General features: G+C 38.2%; 2 protein-coding genes and 1 long non-coding RNA gene across 6 annotated transcripts; 2 read left to right on the top strand and 1 right to left on the bottom strand.

Moving 5' to 3' along the window:
• The first annotated feature begins 1,304 nt into the window (after positions 1 to 1,304).
• Positions 1,305 to 6,591, top strand: LOC131468031 (acidic mammalian chitinase-like). The gene is made up of 12 exons (XM_058641870.1): positions 1,305 to 1,353; positions 2,087 to 2,118; positions 2,202 to 2,228; positions 2,326 to 2,527; positions 2,691 to 2,747; positions 2,834 to 2,984; positions 3,101 to 3,225; positions 3,330 to 3,453; positions 4,200 to 4,382; positions 4,468 to 4,584; positions 4,659 to 4,788; positions 5,447 to 6,591. The coding sequence occupies exons 2-12, from the start codon at positions 2,094 to 2,096 to the stop codon at positions 5,773 to 5,775; spliced, it is 1,470 nt and encodes a 489-aa protein (XP_058497853.1). The 5' UTR covers positions 1,305 to 1,353; positions 2,087 to 2,093; the 3' UTR covers positions 5,776 to 6,591.
• A 1,559-nt stretch (positions 6,592 to 8,150) lies between these two features.
• Positions 8,151 to 14,694, bottom strand: LOC131468032 (lamina-associated polypeptide 2, isoforms beta/gamma-like). Of its 4 annotated transcripts, XM_058641871.1 has the most exons (11): positions 13,714 to 14,694; positions 12,292 to 12,397; positions 12,043 to 12,189; positions 11,877 to 11,941; positions 11,598 to 11,663; positions 11,393 to 11,503; positions 10,791 to 10,892; positions 10,605 to 10,697; positions 10,386 to 10,475; positions 9,475 to 9,536; positions 8,151 to 8,655 (listed from the first exon to the last, which is right to left on the bottom strand). In XM_058641871.1, the coding sequence occupies exons 1-11, from the start codon at positions 13,924 to 13,926 to the stop codon at positions 8,343 to 8,345; spliced, it is 1,368 nt and encodes a 455-aa protein (XP_058497854.1). In that variant the 5' UTR covers positions 13,927 to 14,694; the 3' UTR covers positions 8,151 to 8,342. The 4 variants fall into 4 exon arrangements, with proteins under 4 accessions (XP_058497854.1, XP_058497856.1, XP_058497855.1 ...); XM_058641873.1 differs by lacking the exon at positions 10,386 to 10,475; XM_058641872.1 differs by lacking the exon at positions 11,598 to 11,663.
• A 2,303-nt stretch (positions 14,695 to 16,997) lies between these two features.
• LOC131468035 (uncharacterized) lies at positions 16,998 to 20,094 on the top strand. The gene is made up of 3 exons (XR_009241666.1): positions 16,998 to 17,399; positions 19,117 to 19,189; positions 19,571 to 20,094. It is a non-coding gene; the product is annotated as an uncharacterized LOC131468035 (long non-coding RNA).
• The last annotated feature ends 405 nt before the right edge of the window (positions 20,095 to 20,499 follow it).

Raw genomic sequence — 20,499 nt, 5'->3', positions numbered from 1 at the left:
TCCCCATATATTCCTAGGATCCAAATAAATCGTACAATTATAACAGCCTTGGTGCTTCTGTCAGCCTACCGTCGGGCTTCCACCCACAGTCCAACGGCCAAACTGAGAGGATGAATCAAGAGATGGAGGCGGGTCTGCGATGCCTCTCGTCCCGCAACCCTTCCACGGGGTCACCTGCTTAGGGACTGTTTTTTGTTTATCAAGTGTGTTTGCCACCCCTGTCTGCACCTGCAATCACCCCAGTCCCCTCACCTGAGCTTCTCCGCCCACTCTGTGCACTAGGACATACTAGACATACTGTACATGCCTTACATTATGACAGTACTTCTCAAATAGTGGGGCGGGCCCCCGGTGACAGCTGTGAGGGTTATGTGAGGTGTCAGGTGTAAGGTGTGAGGTGTTATTTACATTTACATAACACGAGTAAATGTAATTCATTACTTTCCACCTCTGCATCGGGTTAGAATTAGTTATTTCTGTGTTTTTGTTTCATCAATAGATTCATTTTGCATCATAAATACATTTATCATGTGAACTAGTTATCGTTTTGTATCAAAACAAACACTTTTATTTTGAAATGATGTGAAATAGCATCATAAATATGATTATTTCAATGACTTTTTCTCAAAGAAAAGTTGCACTTTTCCCTTGACTGCCCCCATCCCCCCCCCCCCCCCACACACACACACCCCCACCCCCACTCAAAGAAAACTCGACACTCAGTGGCCCCCAGGTCACCAAAATCATTTCATTACTTACTTCTTTTATTCTTTTTTTAATGCACCTTTTGATGTATGTTTTTTAATTTGTCATCACATGCTGCATGAAAATAATCGTGGGAAATTCATTTCAATCAGTCTTTATTTACGCTCACAGTCACAGAGACAAAGGAGTGTGACAAACACACCCAGACACAAACCGCCATGGTGAGGATTAAGAGACATATAGGCTTGTGGTATGTGTCTGTCTGTCTGTCTGTCTGATTGTTTCTGCTAGGCATGTGAGCCTAAAAATAGCATGCACCTCCTAATTGGAACTCAATCCAAGGTCCCATAAACGATATGCACAATTTAATCTCAAAGCTCACTGGAATATAAAAGCAAAATATACGTGGAATGGAATGTTCTGCAGCCTCCCTAATTACAGTCACACAACAATGCATGACGTTTCAATTATTCAATCCACATTTTTGTTCTCAGTTGGTTTCTGCTAACAAAAGAGTTGCATGCAATATCATATTACTGATCTTAAAATCTTAATAAACCACACCCCCTCCATGTGTCTCTTCTTAAGGAACCGTTGCCACAAAATCCTCAGTCAGAAGTCAAATCTTCACCAACCTTCAACAAACATGTAAGTATATTGCATTGTTTCCTTCTTTAACTTGTCTATTTCAAGGTTGTTTTAAGAAAGAAAAAATGTAATCACTAATTACTAATTACTTTCGAGAGTCATTTGTTAACATCTGTTGCACATGTTTTTAGTCAAATAAAGTTGTGTAAAAGTATACACGTGAAAACACGAGATCATTGACCTTCTCTAATTAAAATGTGCCACAGTGAGTCCCATATTTTTCTTGTATTTGTTTGAACCAGAATGAAGGACCAGTTGCACCCAATTGTCTGTTTATATGTTTGTATCTGTGCACCTCGAAAAGACAAAGGCGTCACTAGGACAGCTGTTGCTATACAATATGTATACGGTGCATAATATTACATTATTACAGACTGTTTCGTCTAAAACTTTAAGTTCTCTTGAATCAAGAGGCCTTCTAACCTTTAATAATTTGCATGTAACCATACTGAAGAAAAATAATAATAAGCAGGTGCCTTGCATACCGAGTGTGTGACAAGCTTTAATTTTTATGCTCAGGTTACGTAAACAATGTTTATTTCCTATGCAATGACATGACAGACATTTTTGGTTGGTGAGTCGAACCAAAGCTTTCATTGACAGAACAAACTAATAATGAATTATATTATATAATATATGAATTAGAGGATAAAGCGTTAGATGATGGATGGATGAAATATATGAATTACTAATTGTATATAATATCATTTTTTTCAATTATTTATCCGTGCAGTGCAAACATGAACAAGTTCATTCTGATTGCGGGTAAGGCACATTTATAATGACCAAATGAATGTTTGCAAAAGCTTTGTTTCAAGTGAATACTGACTGAGTTTGTCACTTTGAAGGTCTGTGCTTGACCATCACCAGCTTGGGTGAGTTTATATTTTAACTGAATCCCTTCGAACGAAAATTGTGTTGATTCATAATGAGCCTAAACACAAAGTAACTTTTCATATTGATGTCTTTCAGCTTGTTCCTCAAAACTGGTGTGTTATGTCACCAGCTGGTCCGTCTACCGACAGACGCTGGGAAAATTCACCACTTCGAACATCGATCCAAACCTGTGCACCCATCTGATCTTTGCCTTCGCCGACATGAGTAACAATCAGCTGGTTGCCAGAAACTCCGATGACGAGATATACTTAAATGATTTAAGTCTGTTAAGAGAAGAGTGAGTTGTAACCTTTTAAATATTTTTTCACTTAAAAAAACAACAGTAACATTGCAGTGGACCCGTGTCCAACCAAGGGCCTTTCTGTATGAAGTGTGTGTGTATGTTCCTTATATAGTGGTAGACAATGAATGATAATAACAATAATGATTTTCTCATATAGAAATCCTCACCTACCAGTCCTTGTGGCAATTGGAGGCGCTGTATTTGACAATAATAAGTATGCAATACGCAAATAACAACATACCATATGAGTACTATAACACCATGACAAATCATAATCATCTCCTTTTATGTCACTTCCAGATTCATCAACATGGCATCACACACAGAAAGTAGAAAAACTTTCATTGAGTCTACAATTCAATTCCTGAGAGAAAGAGACTTTAATGGGATCAACCTGGACTGGGAATATCCTCAAAGCGCACACAAAGACATGTTTTCAATACTGTGCCAGGTCTGATATGTCATTTATTCTCCGAAACAAACATTGCACAGGGTGAATGTGATGATTTTGTTTTGACATTTAACAAACATAAACAAAACTGTGGCACATGTCTGTATGTTTTGTAGGATTTGTACAAAGCCTTTGTTGCAGAGGCAACGCTAAATGGCCTTCCCAGACTGCTGGTCACAGCTGCCGTGACTGCTTACAAACCATACATTGATAACGGTTATGATGTTCCATTCATTTCCAGGTAATCAAGACTTTTTTTTATTCTCCACCCTTATTTTAAATAGTTGGGGTCATAGTTAACTTGATCACATTTTCTTTATTCTTTGCTTGTTTGTTTTCCCCCAGTTACCTGGATTTCATAAATGTAATGACATTTGATATGCATGGTGTATGGGACGGAGTCACAGGACATCATAGTCCTTTGTACAAGAGAAGTAAGGACAAGGGAACTTCTGCATTCAAAAATGCTGTGAGTAATTCATTTCTTTCACAGAGACTATAATAAGTAGGTTCCTTTCAGGGAACACTTCATGTTTTCACAATTTGTCTGGACAGAATGAAAATGTGTGACAACAGATGTGTACAGTGATCCTTAATATCATCAAACTATCATCACCTCCTGTTGGGCTAAAATACTTAATCACTTTGAGGAATTGTTTATTCACTTACTGCTTAGGGAGTGAATGAACTACATTTATATATAGGTTGATTCGAATAATAAAGCAAAAATAAGAATGAAATGCCTTTTTTGTGCATTTCTGCAAACAGAGGGTTTGGTCAATAATGTGGATATAAAAATATTTTTTGATTTTGCTTGGCGCAGCATTATGAACCCCCTTTTTTATGGGTTACCTTCTGATGGAAAACCTAAAAAAAAAAAAAAAATGTAGATAGCATGTATTTCTTTTGCTTATGTGTATCAGCAACACATGATGAATGTCAACGCAGCAAAGGTGTAAAAGCAACAGTGGCACGTGCCGAAAAACTGCAAGAGAATGAAAATATGTAATATAACACAAGATTGTTCCCTTTTTTAAACATCCTTTGTTGGGCTTTTACAACACAACAGAGAATGAGTGAAAGAAGACTCAAAGCCTTATTAATGTGTACAAACTCAGTTGTCTTTTACACAATATAATTGTTTTAAATTTGACTGCAATATTCTATTGTTAATGTATAAGGGCTACAAATATCTTTTTTTTCCTCACATTTCAGGAATATGCAATGACATACTGGAGGGACAGCGGCGCACCCTCTGAAAAGCTCATTATGGGATTTGGTGCATATGGACGAACCTTCACACTGTCCACTTTCAACAGTGACTTCGGAGCACCAATCAGTGGAGCAGGTCAGGCAGGCCCTTACACCAAGGCACCAGGCTTCTGGGCCTACTATGAGGTACAACTGAACCCTCTGATCATTCATATACATTCTGAACATGCAATTCAAATACAATTTCAAATCTCACCCATCCCCTTTTCAGGTGTGTGACCATCTTAAAACAGGGACTGTAATGTGGTCTGAAGAACAGAAAGTTCCATATGGCATAAAAGAAAATCAGTGGGTTGGATACGATGATAAGATGAGCATTGACTATAAGGTAAAGCACTGATCTTTGGAAGGTAACACAAAACCAGATAAACAGTTGCTCATGATTTTTTTTGTAATATTCAGGTGGACTTCATAAAAGAAAAGAACTTTGGCGGAGGCTTTGTTTGGTCTCTGGACTTGGATGATTTCAACGGGGCCTTCTGTGATTTGGGCAAATATCCCCTTGTCCAACATCTGCATAATCTTCTAATAGGTAAACAACAACTATCTATTCTGTCCTCTGGGTTTCATGGTAGTGATTTTATATTCTTGATGCGCACATTTGAAAAAACACTGAAACCACTGCAGTAATATCATGTAGTTAATAATATAAGCTGCACAGGTGCGGCACAGGTCACGTATTTCCAAATTTCACAAATTCATTCAGATTTTAAACATTTTTGTACTTTTTACTCAGGTGTACTTGGGTTATATCGTTGGTGATTTTCTATTTTTTTTTTCCATCATTTTGCCTATAGGTTGTGCTGGAAAAAAAGGATATAAGACACTCTATATTGTCTCTAACCCTCTGTATATACTGTACGTTTTAACATAGTAATGGAAAAAGCAGCTGAAATGCTGTGTTCTTACAAGGTCACTAGTTCGAATCCGGGTTTGACATTTTCTGTGTATGTTGACCTTGCGATGGACTGGTGACCTGTGACCAGCTTCCTCATGTAGAGGATACAGCAGTAGACAGTGAAGAGTGAAGTGGGTAGAATGAGTGTCACGTCACACGCTGTATCCTACAGTAGTGTCGTGATGATAAACAGTAGTACAATTAAGACTTTGAGTAAAAACTTAAGCTCAGTCACATTCACATGATATAATAATACTGCATCATAATGTGATTTTTTTTTCCCCCATTCTAGAGCCTTTGTCAACTACCACGACCACCTGCACCACCACCTGCACCACCACCACCGCCACCACCACCATCTCCACCACCACCACCCACACCAGCACCCCCCCCACCTCCACCCCCACCACCACCACCACTCCCACCCCCACCCCCACCTCCACCACCACAACTTCTGCTGATGAGGAAAGCAATTTCTGTGTTGGAAAGGACAATGGACAATATGCCATTCCCGGTTCTCCAGGTTCTTACTACAACTGTGGGGATGAGATCACTCACATCCAACATTGTTTTACCAACTTAATCTTCTCAGAGTCCTGCCACTGCTGTACCTGGCCATAAGCAGGTGTGCACCATCATAACTACCCATATATACACAAAGGGTGAATGATACAAAGATGTGCCTCACATCTGCACTTCCAAATTATTAAGGGGAAATTGCATTCTGTTCTTTTTCTTGTTATGAGATGAAGTACAGATAGACGAATATTTACTTTTCTCTTTTTAATAGAGCATACATTTCTGTCATGACCTCTGCCTCCAGGACCCCAGGTCCTGGATGATGTTAAGTTCAAATTTATTATTGAGAGGGTTTGTTTTACTTTGTTGTCTCTTTTCATGGTCTTCGGGTTTTTTAGAACTTTGTTCATTGTTCCTGACTTTCCTTTTATTTTCTCAATTCCTATTTTATAACAATGTCTCTAAAGATTTAGATTTGGCTCGTCGGGACTATTTGGGCGAATTGGAAAGTTCCTTACTGGTTATTTCACTAAACAAGCATGCAAATGAAAAGTGGGTTTTATTGGCAAACGTTGTCCATGTCGAGCTTGTGTGTGGGTTCCGATCCCATGTCGATATAAGTTTAAGGAGTTTCCTCATGTCACAACAGCTTTCTCCAAAGAAACTAGTGCAGTTCCATCATTTACAAACCCATCATAGCAAACAATCACATAATCCAAAAAAAAAGTGACCACATGAAGTTGACTCTTGGTTATTTTATTGCAACAAGATCAAGTTGTTCTGTATCTAATAAAGGGTGCAAAATATTACACAATATAAAATTTAATTGTGATCATTTTTGACAGACTGTGACAGTGAACGAATTGGTACAACTTCTCATTTTTGCATCTTAACTGGAACATATCAACATCATAAATATTTGAAAACAACAAATGTATTGTGATTTTGATTCATTTGCAATTAAATGTGCAGCCCTAGGATCTAACCATACCAGATTAAACATGTCACCTTGACTTATTCAAAAGCGTTGGCTTCTGGGTTTGCAATTCATTCCAATTGTTACAGAATGTGTAACTTCCTTAGAGTTCGTGGACAGAACCATGAGGCTCAGGGAGTTTCTGAGTATCACAGTTTTGAATCAGACTTGAGTAAAAAACGACAAATTCCTCGTAGTTCTTTTTAGAAATCCTTTCATTTAGGCCATGGAATCTAAGAAACACAGAGAAAATGTTTGTAAAATCCCTTTTTCTGTGATTTCTAAGAAAACGTAGATGAAACTTTGGTATCACACAAAGAGTGCCTTGTTAAACGATAGCAGTTTTTACTGAGACCTCTCTTCAGACTGTCTATTTACAATGTTATACTATAATGTTACTTGATCAGTTTACCTCAGATAATCACCTGACTTTAACCAGGCAGGTATGAAGCGAAAAATATCCTTGGTGAAGTCCTTAAAGTGTCGACTGTCAGTGTTCGCAACACAAATACCTGCATATTGAAAGATTATATCGTAAAAAAAATTTAAAAAAATAGAAGCACTTAAATACAAAAAAATAAAAGATCACATTTTTATGCAATGACATGTATCCGAACTCTACCTGGAGCAACTGTTACCGACGGAAATACCTCCAACACTGTTTGGGCAGAGGGATGTGATCAAGCGATATGTTCTTAGTTTTCTCCCACTGTGCATGTTGAAGTCCGACGTCTACGTCCAGCGTCAACGTCCTGACAAATGCAACAGTGAATAATACGACGAATGTAAGGGAGAATAGGCAAAGAATCGTCTTCAGCAGCTTGCGTATCTTTAACTTGGTCCCTGAGTCAACCATTGTGGAGCTACGACTATGACCTACATGTGACAGCGGAACTCGATCACCTCACATCTGCAGACCGACTGTCACACCCTCTGCAAGTTCCACCTAGTGGTCTGACAGCAGAATGCACAGACTGAGGTCTATAATATTTTATAGCAATCCACTTTAAACTGGTAATTATCTTTATATGCACATAGCTTTATGTATATTAGAGTGAATCGATTCTTTTGTGGACAGATTTTTTGTTTTTATTGTTACGTTTATTTCTAAATTATTCTCGAGATAAAAGGTGCAACAGTGTTTTGCTGTTTAAAAAATAAAATAAGATAAGACACTGATGGCACTGCACTGTTTAGATTAAAAAAATATGTCAAGTGTGTGCAAGTGTACATCGGCTACTATAATACAGTAATTGTTTTGAACAGCTATTAATTACAAATAACACATCTTTTAAAGCAATTTATAAAATAGTAGCTATCAACCAGGTAAGATAAACAATTACTTAATAATATGAAAAGGTGAATTTCCAACTAAATATAAGAGACATTCAAGTAGATGTGAATTTGCTTTAAACTAAACAGATTTCATAGTAACAACAAACGTGGAAAAATAATTAATTTTCTTCTTTTTTAATTAAGAAACACCAGATACACAACAAAGTATGAGATAAACTTTATTGAAATATGATTTAAACATTAAAAAAATTATAATGACACCCATCAAGGACAAACTATGACACTAAGACACTGACAATTCACAATCAGGCAAAAATCAGATTTTAAAGCCATCGAAACATGAATGTAAAACCTAACGTGTCAATAGAATAGGCGAAAACAGTCAAATAATACACAGTTACTCCCATTCAGAAAGTGCGGGTGTGTCCTGCGCCTCAGTCTTATGCAACAGCGCTTCCTCACTATTGGACCCCGGGTTTAGATTGTCTAGCAAGGAAACACTTGGACTAAATCTGTTGTCCTCAACACTAACATAAATGAGGTAAAGCATGCATGTAACGATGACAAAGACCACAATCTGTATGTGGACGGGCACAAGGCGGCGCTCCACGTCTCGTCTCTGCAGCGTCATGGGACTGACGGGAGTGTCTGGGTACATGTATTGGATGGGTCTCCCCGCTGCACCCTTGATGGGTCTCCGACGAGTGGCACTGAAATAATGTTGGATATACTGTATGTGTCGTACGAGTATTAATCTGTATGTGCTACTCCTAGACTGTATATAAAAACAAACAATCTTCTTGTTTACTGGACAACGAGCCTTTGCTTCTCACTTGATCTATAATTCATTCGATAGACCATGATTTCAATTTTGTAAATTATGCTCCCACTTAAAGGAATACTTCTCAGATTTACATTTAGCTTTGTATGGAATAGGGGTAGTATTTTTAAAAAATTGTGCTTCCCAACCTCAGTTTCCCTTGAGTCGAGAAATATCTTCATTCTGTTTTTTGTTAAGTCCAGTCTAGGTACGAGGCTTGAAACTGCAACACTAATTCTGCACTTTTTAGACCCACTCGTAGGGGAAGGGGCGTGATTCCCAGAATGTAAACAGTGTCCGCCATCTTTGCTAACAGGACCAAGTGTCACTGGTGGGCACATAACAAAGAAAATAATGAAGATATTTCTCAACTCAGGGGAAACAGAGGTTGGGAAGCACAATTTTTCAAAAATACTACCCCTATTCTGGTAATACAACGCTGAATGCAAATCTGTGAAGTATTCCTTTAAAGCATGACACATGAGTGGACACCAGTGTGATTGACACCAATCATGAGGCTTCACACTTCATATTTGTGTTTAGTAAGTGGAAGTAAATGTTCATTTTTATATACAGTCTATGGTGGTACTGCTCAGGTTTTCCTCACCCAGCCCCGAAAATCCCTGTACATTTATTTATACTGCAATTTATGTCTCATTCATCAACAACAACTACTCAGAAAACCTACAAAGATGAGCAGAGCACTTACTAGATTCCAGAAGGTGTGATCTCAGCAGGGAACAAGTGCTTGAAATCGTCTTTCACAGGCTCCTGAGGAAGATAGACAAAGTTAGCCTTATCACATGATTACTCAATTAGAAGTCCGCCAACGGAAACAGAAAATTAACCCCCGAAAGAAGTGACTCACAGGCCCAGCCAGTCAGGTAGAAATGAAGACGCAGGGTGACAGGTAGTGTATGGGTATAACGTACAGTAAATAGACTTTTTTACTTGCTATATTTTTCTTAGCCCTTTTTATATTTATACTATTTTCATTAAGTTGCACAATAAAGTCAGAGTAGTCACTGCTGCTGTATGCTGCATGTGACAAATAAATCTTTGAATCTTAAATGGCAAGACTCTGGTGATGTGATACATATTCTGATGATAGATGTTTTTTGCAATATACTGGGATACTATCAGCAAGGCAAAATATTGAAATTCCCTCTGCCCCAAAAAGTATATTTTAAAGATTTTTTGTCAACTAAGACTGTAATATGAATAAACAATATAAGCTTTTATTTGTCTAACTAGCAGCCCCTTTGCCTCAAAGAGTCAATACAGTATCACATCACAAAATAATGTGATAATGTAGGGAATCAATATTTTCCTAGACCCTTAATGCATACAAAAAAGACTCTAAAAACACTATCCATAAATACAGATATTGTCCATAAACTACAATTAACTTTCACTCAGCAGCAAAACTATTTTTTCCTCAAGATAATGTTTTTGGCCTCTGGTTATTATGTGGATTGTTTTTAGTTTAGGTGCTTATATGGTTAAACAGATACATGAGAGGAGTTACAGCAAAGACAGTGTTCTTGGAGGCAAAAACAAAAAGGTACATATAGAAGAATAAAACAGAAGAATAAAAGTCTGTAAGAAAAATGTCTGTGCCTGCATTCCCCATTCCTGAGGGAAAGCTTTGGGAGTGTAGTACAGGCTCTGGTTCTTCATGGTGCGGTTGACCACAGATGGCATGTCCAGCTAAGGAAACAGATGCAACAGATTGCGATACACTGGATTACTGTAGTCTGCATCTGCTCACACCTCCAGTGAACCTCTCCTTCACTTATAGCCCCTTAAGTGCGACTAAAAAACATGGGCACCACTAACCCTGTTGGACTGTGACCAATGATCCTGTACATTGCCCCCATTGAATGCTCTTTCACTGTTTGCACTCGTAGAGAGTGACCTCTGACCCTCCATCTGTGGTTCAGGGAGAGAACGCACATCACGGATTACTCACGCCCCAAAATTATAAAATTAAAGGGTGAACTGTTTAAGAAAAAACTTTCCGACCTCTTTGAGCATTTCAGTTATGCTGAATGTCTGAGATGATGATGACGACGATGATGATGATGAGTAACCATTGACTGCAACGGATTGTGATCCAGCTTGAACCTGCAGGGATTAGCATTATTTTCATGGCGACAGAAAAACAAACTTGTATCTGTCACCCAAGCTATGTGAGAAATAGACTGTACATAAAAATTGGACATAGTCGTCTGGTGTTATCCACCAGGGGGCAACTACACTGGTTGCAAAAAGATCTCCATCTACGTCTCACTTGGTTTTTAACATTTTTCCAAGGAGGTAATCATCTCAATTGCTTGTTTCTGGTCTTAGACACAACATGATGTCAGTTTTGTAAATGTTCCCATTTAGAGGAACAAAAATGATGAAAATAAGAGTGATTGACATCATCCAATAGGAGCCGGGTTGCAGGTGACGTCTGTACCTGAACCACCAGGATTTGCAATAAAAAGTACACATCCATTTTATATACAGCCTATGATGAGATACCAGCACTGTGAGGTAAAAAAAAAAAAAGTGACTTGAGAAGGAAGCACAATCCCATGGAATGTAAAAAATTTAAAACCCATACAAGTTGTACAGCATACCCCTCTGCTAATTCCTACAAGATTCTGTGAGCAGGGAGGCGGACTCCGCTCTGATGATTTTAACACATTCCCTGAATTCCGCACGGGACTGGGTTTAGAAGTGGGAATATGCTAGAAAAGAACAAAAATGCCCATTCAAAAAATAAGAAAAACTCATTGTTCACAGAACTTGAATATACCTGAATATACAGAATGTGGTATTTACCCGTCTCATTTGGGGTAAAAAGCACTGTGGGTAAGTAAAAACACCATTCTGAGTATACAACTTTACCTGTGAAAAGTAAAAAAATTGTTAGAAGGTACAGTGTGTGACTTCTAAGAACAACAAAAACCAATAAAGAGTTAGAAAATTATCAATATATATGCACTATGAACCTATCAATGTCCCGTCTTTTCTCCAGGGACAGAAATGTAGAAACTCTGGTCTCACACTCTTACTTTTTACTGACAGATACATGGCAGACTTGATGGACTGGTTTCTCACCTGGCTGCTCTCTTCCTCGGCCTGGTCCGACTCTTCAACCGTTTCTTTATTTTCTTCTTCAGCACCTGTGAATTTAAAAAAAAGGGACAAAAATAATACAGTAAGTAAATGATTGTGTGGTCAACCACAAATGCAGAAATTGCAGACCAGATGTCTCAGTTCATACTTGACTCTGCATCATTGTCTTCCCCATTTTCTTCTTCTTCACTGTCAGAGTACATCATACCATTCTTTGCTCCATTAAGTTGGCCATGATGACCATCGGACTGAAGCAGTTTTCTGAGCTTCTTCTCATACAAGAACCTGGTGGAGGCTGGCATAAACAAAGAATATTAAGGCTTACTTTGTTTATTGTTGTTGGTGTTGTTTAAGGACAAGGTCAAGCCGATTTACAGTGGACAAAGTGTAACCTCACCAACTATGGGCCCAGCTTTAACCCCATGTTTTAGAAGAGCAGCCTTAAGGTCATCATCAGTCAAAGCACTTGGGTCGGGCATCTCTGCATCTCCTGGATTCTCGCCCTTGTCCCCAAAACCATAAAATGTTAAAATTTGATGAATGCTGCTCAATACACCAGATATGGGATATAGACCATTCACACATCTTTCGTACCCATTCACACACTGCAACATGGAGTTAAGTGTCTTGCTCAAGGACACATATAGACTAGCAGAGCCAGGAATTGAACCTTCCAGTTGAAAGACAACTTGCCCTACCACTGAGCTGCCACGGCACAATCTTAACAGCTCACTTTTTTAATACTTTTACTTCTAAAACTTAAAAACTTTGATACTTAAGTACAGTAAATGTCATATACTTTAAGACTTTTACTTAGTAATATTATAAAAAGTGACTTCAACTTCTACCAAAGCCATTTTCTGGTATAAGATACTTGTACTTTTACTCAAGTATCTATTTTAGGTACTTTATATAAAGACTGTATATACATATAGATATATCCATACACCAAAATAAGAGTGAAAACACATCAGTACAGATGCAAGTAATAATTAATTATCTAACAATGATCTGTTTTGCTTTGTCTATAAAAGTCAAAAACACTCTAAAGTAAACTGCTTGTTTTGCCTGAACATTAAGGACAGCACTCAGTCATTGCACAGTGCACACATTAATGAGTGCAACAGGTGCTGCAACCATATGCACATAAATGTAACAGCAGCCACCAGCTTCTCTAATGTCTCGTGTAAATCTATACCAACTATACAGCTGGTGGTTTTTGAGGTCAAGGACCTCAAGTGTGCTCAAGCAACCGGAGTGTACTGACCCAGATTTCTCACTTCTACAATCCACAGCACAGACTAACATCATTTCAAACTAGTTGTGATTGTTGGCTGCTGTAACACTGCAAATCTCCCCATGGGGCACAAGTAAAAGATTATCTTATCTTAACTTATCTTAATATTACATAAAGTCATTATTATACTTTTAAACAACGCAACCGCTTCAATTTCCCCTTGGGGATGAATAAAGTATTTCTATTCTATTCTATTCTATCTATTCTATTCTACAAGATCCACAATAACAGAGTATTATTATGAGTTGCAAGTATTTCAGCATATTCGAATGTTGTGATTTTGTATTTGCTTTACTTTTACGATTAGAATATTGGACATAAATATTAAATTGGCCCTTTCAAACCATTCGAATGTGTTGCAAGAGATGTTTGCAACCTCCACAGGGGCATTTGTGCGCTAAAATGATCACAGAGTTTCATTTTGTTTTAAGCTTGATTAAAAAAAAAAAAAACAGACTTGTGCGTCAAAAACAACGACTTTTTGATCAGATCTTACAGATCAAAACAAAAACATCAACTCACATCTTCACCTTCCATGTCATCCTCCTCATCCTCCTCCACTTCCTCGTCGCTTGAAAACTCCACAGTTTTTTTCTGATCTATGTGTTGCATGTGCAATTCCACATAAACCTCCTTTTTGCTCTTAGCAGGTGGCAGCTTCACATTGTGGGCAACTAAGTCCGATTTCAGTCTAGATTTGGAGAAATTAGCGGGGTCCTCAACAAACATCGGCATGTCACAGGGACAGGGACAAGGCGAAATTACAAAAAAAAATAAAATAGGTTGACCCAGAGCACTTTGCCCGTTTTCAAGAGAATAAAAAGAGCAGAAAACCTATGAGCTCCTCAGAGAAGCTGCTCTGCCTGAGGTCTGAGAATATCACAGACTCAACTGAGAACAGCTGCAACCAATGTCTTGATTGACAGCCACAAGCTTCACACCATGGCTCCAGTCATTAAACTCACAAGGCAATGCTGGAGTTAGCTTTAACACAGTATCTCTTTATTATTCTATGGTGAAATTAAGTAATAAAAAACTGGGTACGTTTAAAAAAAAAAAAAACAAGGATGATTATTTTTGCTGTTGTTGTTATATAAATATATGTAACATGTGGCAACTTTTTAATCGCTCAAACTTGGCAAGGTGGTTAGTGACAAATTTCAAAAGTCACTTACACAAGTACAAAGTGGCAAATTGGCACTCTAAATTGACTGCAAATGTGAGATTGGATGGTTGTTTGTCTCTATGTGGCCCTGTGATGGACTGGCGACCTGTCCAGGGTGTACCCCACCTTTGGCCCTATGTGAGCTGCGACCTTCATTTGGAGGACCAAGTGGTAGAAGATGGATGTTCTAAATTGTTTACATCTTATTGCCATACTTTTTTATATCTCAAATTATGTAAAAGAGCCACTGCTTGCTCATTATTGCTGCTCCCTATTGGCCAACAGTGTGAGTTAAAACTGGTTTAAAAAGCTAAATCACCCACACAAGCCTGTACCAAATACTGTATACCTTTGACATCCAGGTTTGACCCAGGCCTTGGTTGCTGGATTTGCCGGCATCCCTGCTTCCGTCTGCTGCTGCATTTCCCTGAGGCAATGAGTCCACTTAGGTTGTGCAGCGTGTGCAGGAAATGTGCAAGATCCAGTAAACTGATATAAAAAGAAGAAGAAGGAAAAAGGAAACACTTGTTCAGGTAACTGTCCATTAAGAACAAAAGTACCAAATGTGCCACTGAGGACTTTCTCCCGACCACAATACTCCAGAAAACATCTGTTATCAATAAATTACCTGGATGCGTGTCTCTGGGGAAAAGATAATTAAACATGACTATTGGACCCCAGGTTTATGACTGTAAGACTCAACAACCCAAACCTCCCTCACACGCTGATGTGACAGGAGCTTTTCATCCTCCTATCGTTACTTATCTCTAAAATTATTTAGGTTTACGATTAATAATGACTCCAGTGTAAAATTAGACCATAATAATTTATTTTATAAATTAATTATTTGGTACATGTGTGAATCTTCATTAAAAACAATCTCTTATGTGGAATACTTTATGTACTGTATATGTATATGTGCTTTCGGTGTGTTGCCATTAGGCTATATCTTTGATCTGTGACCTTGATTTGACAAAAGAAAAATCAATAATGCAAATTTCCGTTCCCTACGCCCAACAAACTTGCCAAGATTCTACCTAATTGGATTAAAACTGTCCACGTTACCACAGAAAGACAAACTGTGGGCAAATATACTGTGAGACAGAGGGAGACAGACAGACTGTCAAACACAACCGAGACCATATGACAAACAGACAAATCATCAGACAGACGATCTGAGCGAGGCAAACAGATGCCACCAATTATAATAAACCTGCCCACTAGTCATGTAGCATGGCCGTAATTAGATGATTTCTTTGGGATCTCACAGTTCTGCAAATGCAAATATGAAATGACAAGACAGCAGGTGTTTACGTTGCACTGCAGAGATATTTGAGATGGAGTTGAACAGACTTAATTATCTGCTGTGTTGTTTATTTGTGTCGACTTGAACACAAACCGTGCCACCGATCAGCTGTGTGAATGTGTACTGTTTTATTACTGCCCTTTTTTTTTACCACTGAAGTGTGAAGGGACGCCCTCTTGTATTGATTCAGTGTTGTTCTTTATCGGCCGGTCAATTATTTAGAGCAGGCAGGTTAGAAAACTCCCTGTTAAACCACATTCTATACATCACCACTCATCACTGTTGTGAAATACTATTGTGCTGCCCTTTCATGGTCATTAGAAACATTTTAAAATGAACAGTTCAGGATGTTGTGTATGTGTTTGTGTTAAGTATTGACATACAGTATGAGCAACCCTGAATTTGCCATGTGCGTACATGTTTCTGTGCATCCACCTGGGAGACGGGCACACACCTGGTTCCAAATTGGAGTTTATTGATCCCATACTCTCCCACTCCAAAGTTTGTAGAGAAAATTAGTAGTTGTTTATCCACTGCCGCAGCCATAAGTAAGATCAATTATGTCAACTTGTGTTTTTGGTCAAATTTATCTAAGAAACACAAACTAGCCAAAGAGGCAGAGAGTAGACCAGTTAAAAAAAACATGTCTGGACTTTGGTGCAGGGGATTGTGCCGTTTATAAACTTGTGTTTCCAGCTAGAAAAGGCTATCCAACAATGGCCATACGGGATTGAACAACACCTTATTTCTCATCAATAAACACAATACAGACAGATGTGATCACTGTGGGCAGGAGGAATCCATTCATCATGTTATAACACAATGTCAGAAATACCAAAGGGAGAGAGAAGTAATGATTAAAAAGTTGAGAGACATTGATGGGGAATTGAGGTTGGTAGATGTATTTCGGAAGAACCGGCGTGAGTGTTACAAGATATTACTTCTGTTTCTTAAAACCACAAAGTTGATTGGGAGGATATACGATGTGTGTGTGTGTGTGTGTGTGCCTATGTATATATGTATATATATATACATATATACATATGTATCTATCTATATATATATATATATATATATATATATATATATATATATATATATATATATATATATATATATAGATAGATAGATAGATAGATAGATAGATAGATAGATAGATATAATAATAATGGTTCAGTTAGATCAACATTTCGATCCACACTCCATACCAGATGGTGGCGGTAATGCACCAAATCGGTGTTTGCCAACCGCCATAAAACCTCATAAAAGAAGAAGAAGAAGAAGCATAAAGCGGAGACTGATGATGATTGGTGACACACAACGCACCTGCTCATCTTCACGCAGGTGTTTTTCAATCAGCTGATGACCGCTGATTGCTTCCTCCTCCTCTTCTTATTTAACCTTACTCCAGCCAACATTTCCGTGATGTCACTTTGAAGAGAAGCTGCAGGAGCCGTGAAACGAAAAGAAAAAACAGACGCGAAAAAAGTGTGGCTGCTTAACTACTGAAACTGTTCAGCAGTTAAGCAGGAGGGAACTTGTGTCGGTAATGCACCAACCGCCCTAAAACCTCGAAAAAAGAACGAGGGAACTTTAAAAAAAGAAGAGGAAACTACCGCGGCGTGACGTCAGACGCCGAAAAGGTGGCCGCATGCATCAGCTCCTGTATAAAAACGCAGCAAGGCGCTCCAGGATGGCGTGTTCGACCTGGTCCAGATTGGTGGCCCGTCCGGAATGGTGAGTAACTTTTGTCAAGTTATCTTAATGGTGACTCTGTTTGCTGAATTATAGGCTCAAACTTAGCTCAAAATTACCCTTACCTCAATATTTAAGCTGTGCCTCATTTTGTCTGGTTACAGCAGTTAAATGATTGGTTTAAATGGGGCTGCAACTAATTTCTATTTTCATTAACCTGTGATTTATTTTCATGTTTGGTCCATAAAATGTTAAATGTTTACTGTTTCTAAATTCAGTTACATTCTTAAATTATTTGGATTCAGTGATTCAGAAATATTCACATTTAACAAATTAAAATAAATCTGAAACTTAAACCAATCCATTATCAAAATAGACAAAACAAGACAAAAAAAAACAAGTGTTACCGTGTAGTTTATTATGTGTTTATTATTTTAAGTATGGAATTTATGTTGTCACCATTAACATTATTGTATTATTATATAACATGTTATTGTTTTATGTGTTTATTGCACCTTTCTGTTCTGTTTAATGTTATTTGAAGCCCATTGTTATAATTATTCATAAATATGCAGTGTCATAATAACTACATCTCTGACGTTTATAACAAACCAAACCGTTTGAAAATCAGTAGAAAATGTAGCAAGTTATGGTTATTTAAAAAGTCCATGTACCACTACAACACATGTTATATGGGTGAGCGAGCTGACTGTGGCAAGATGGCGGCCCTGTGCGGACGTTTGACTCCATTGGCCAGCAGTGCAGATGAGACATCTAGCCTTTATATATATATCTATGGTTCTGTTGCCCATACACATATATAAAGGTAGACGCCACACTGAGCGCTGAATCATACGTTGATGCCGCCGCCATATTGGATGTGGCAGATCTGCCCGTAAACTAATAAAAGGAAATGCACTGAACTTCATAAAGCACCTTTCTACAAAGTGCTTTAAGTTAATGCCTCTTATTCACACACACTAATATATCTGGGAAACAAATAGGCCCCAAAAACAACTATGTAACTTTTAAAGTGATGATTATAAAGGATATAAGTAAGCACCAAACCAACGTATGTATTTTTCTAATGCTGAGTGTTTACAGCTACTAATGTGTGTAACACTGTTACTGTGATGATAAATATTGAAATAATTATATTTAACATTTAATCTGTGTCTATAATAACCACATCCTGAAATGTAGATGTGACATGAGGGTTTTCTGAATAAAGACATACATACATACACATAGTTGTTTTTGGTGCCTATTTGTTTCCCAGATATATTAGTGTGTGCGTGTGTGTGAATGGACTTTGTAGAAAGGCGCTTTATGAAGTTCATTTGCTTTTATTAGTTTACAGGGCAGATCTGCCACATCCAACATGGCTGACGTAACGCAGCAACGGACCAACCCGCTCAATGAGGCGTCTACGTATATATGTCTATGCTGTTACCTGTGAATGGAGAAATAAAGTCTCACTGTCCTGCCGAAATGGTGTCTTCATTTGAAGCATTAACTTCCTCTTTGTAACCCGCAAAACCCACAGCCCTGGCGCTACCTGTCTAGAAGTCGAGATTACGCAGGTTAAAATGGTTGCTGTGCTATGTTAACTCACTGTTCCACTCATGGTCATTACTATTGAGTTTTTCACTGGAAAGACTTGTTAAATGTTTAAAAACAGATTCAGGGTTATACATGTCTTTTATGATTCTAAGCTTTTAATGTAGTCATTAAAATACAAACTTTTTTTTTTTTAAAGGAACAACCTGCTTCCTGCTCACGGAGACCTGGTCGGACCGTCATATACAAAAGCCTGAGGCTGTCAAAAAAAGGTGAGTGACACCTTTAGAGATAATTTACTACATTATTTATTATTTTTGTGTTTTTAAAGAGTGTGGCTGTATGAGGTACTGACATTTCTATACTTGAACTTAAAAGGCATTCCTTAAATCTTAATCAACTTTATTCTACATCACTTGTGATTATGTTTATTTCTTTGTTTCACTGTTCGAATAGAATTTGTGCTGGCAGCAATGTTTTCACTGAAAGTGAGTCTTTATATCTCAGACTGGGTGGACCATCTCTGTACCTCATACAAACACATTCTAGAACACCTTACCTAGTTATTTTGCACCTGTAACGGTATGAACTTGAACATTGTCAAGACTGGAGACTGGACTCAAACATTTTTTGTTTGTTTTTTTCCCCCCCAGATTGATCTTCATGAAAATCATCAAATAGTAGGTTTCATGATTTAATTCTGGGTGGCCGCTGTGTCCCCACTCTTCCTTGGCCGCTGTGCCTACATCTATCTGCATTGTCCAACATGGCCACGTTCTTTCTATTCTCCTGCTTTCCATCTGTCAAATAGCTGAGGGTTGTACATGGAGCATTTGCCACAGGTTGGTTTTGTATGTTCCTGTCCACTTTATGGTGGTCTGAAATCTGGTCCTTGTTGGTTATATTTTTGTGGAACTGCTGAGCAAGTGATTTTAAACAATGAGTGTTTGAAATTCTCTCTCTGAATGAATGGGTTGTGTGTGACTGAGATGCCTGGATTGAATAGTTAAGATGGTCTGAGAATATGATTATGTTTAGCAGTTCACATTAAATTAGATATGGTGTCTTGAAGGGCTTAGATGCTTGTTAAGTTATAATGCACTAACATTTCTTTTTTAGGTCTGTCTACAAAGGGTGAGTCCATATTTTTTTTATTTCTTCTCTGGGGGCTACTGTCTTCGCCTCCATGTGTGGTAGGGTTTGCAGAGTAGGGGAATAAACAAAAGAAAACTTGTGTGTTGTGTTTTTTTGAAAGTGAACATACTTAGGTGTCGGCAACTGACTTGCTAGTCTGGCTGCCCACAGCTAACTACCAAATCACACTGAGAATTTACATGCAAAGATAAGAACACGCCTCTCTATGGAGGCGTTTTCTTGCCTTGCCACTGTGCCCATAACCACTTTTTCTTTCCAACTGTTACGCAGGCCGCGGGCCATCGCTCTTCCGGCTGCCATGTCGATCTGTCCTGGCCCTCCTCGTGCCTTTCCTCACTTCTAAAAGGGATAAAAAAAATATCAACTTGAACTGTTTTCTTTAGCACTAAAATATAGTGATGTTGGAGGACCAGATCATAAATGAGGT

This window comes from Solea solea, chromosome 11 (genome assembly GCF_958295425.1).
Source record: "Solea solea chromosome 11, fSolSol10.1, whole genome shotgun sequence".
In the NCBI taxonomy this organism is placed as follows: domain Eukaryota; kingdom Metazoa; phylum Chordata; class Actinopteri; order Pleuronectiformes; family Soleidae; genus Solea; species Solea solea.
Note: the sequence above shows the minus strand (reverse complement) of the source record. Positions and strands in the feature narration are given on the sequence as shown.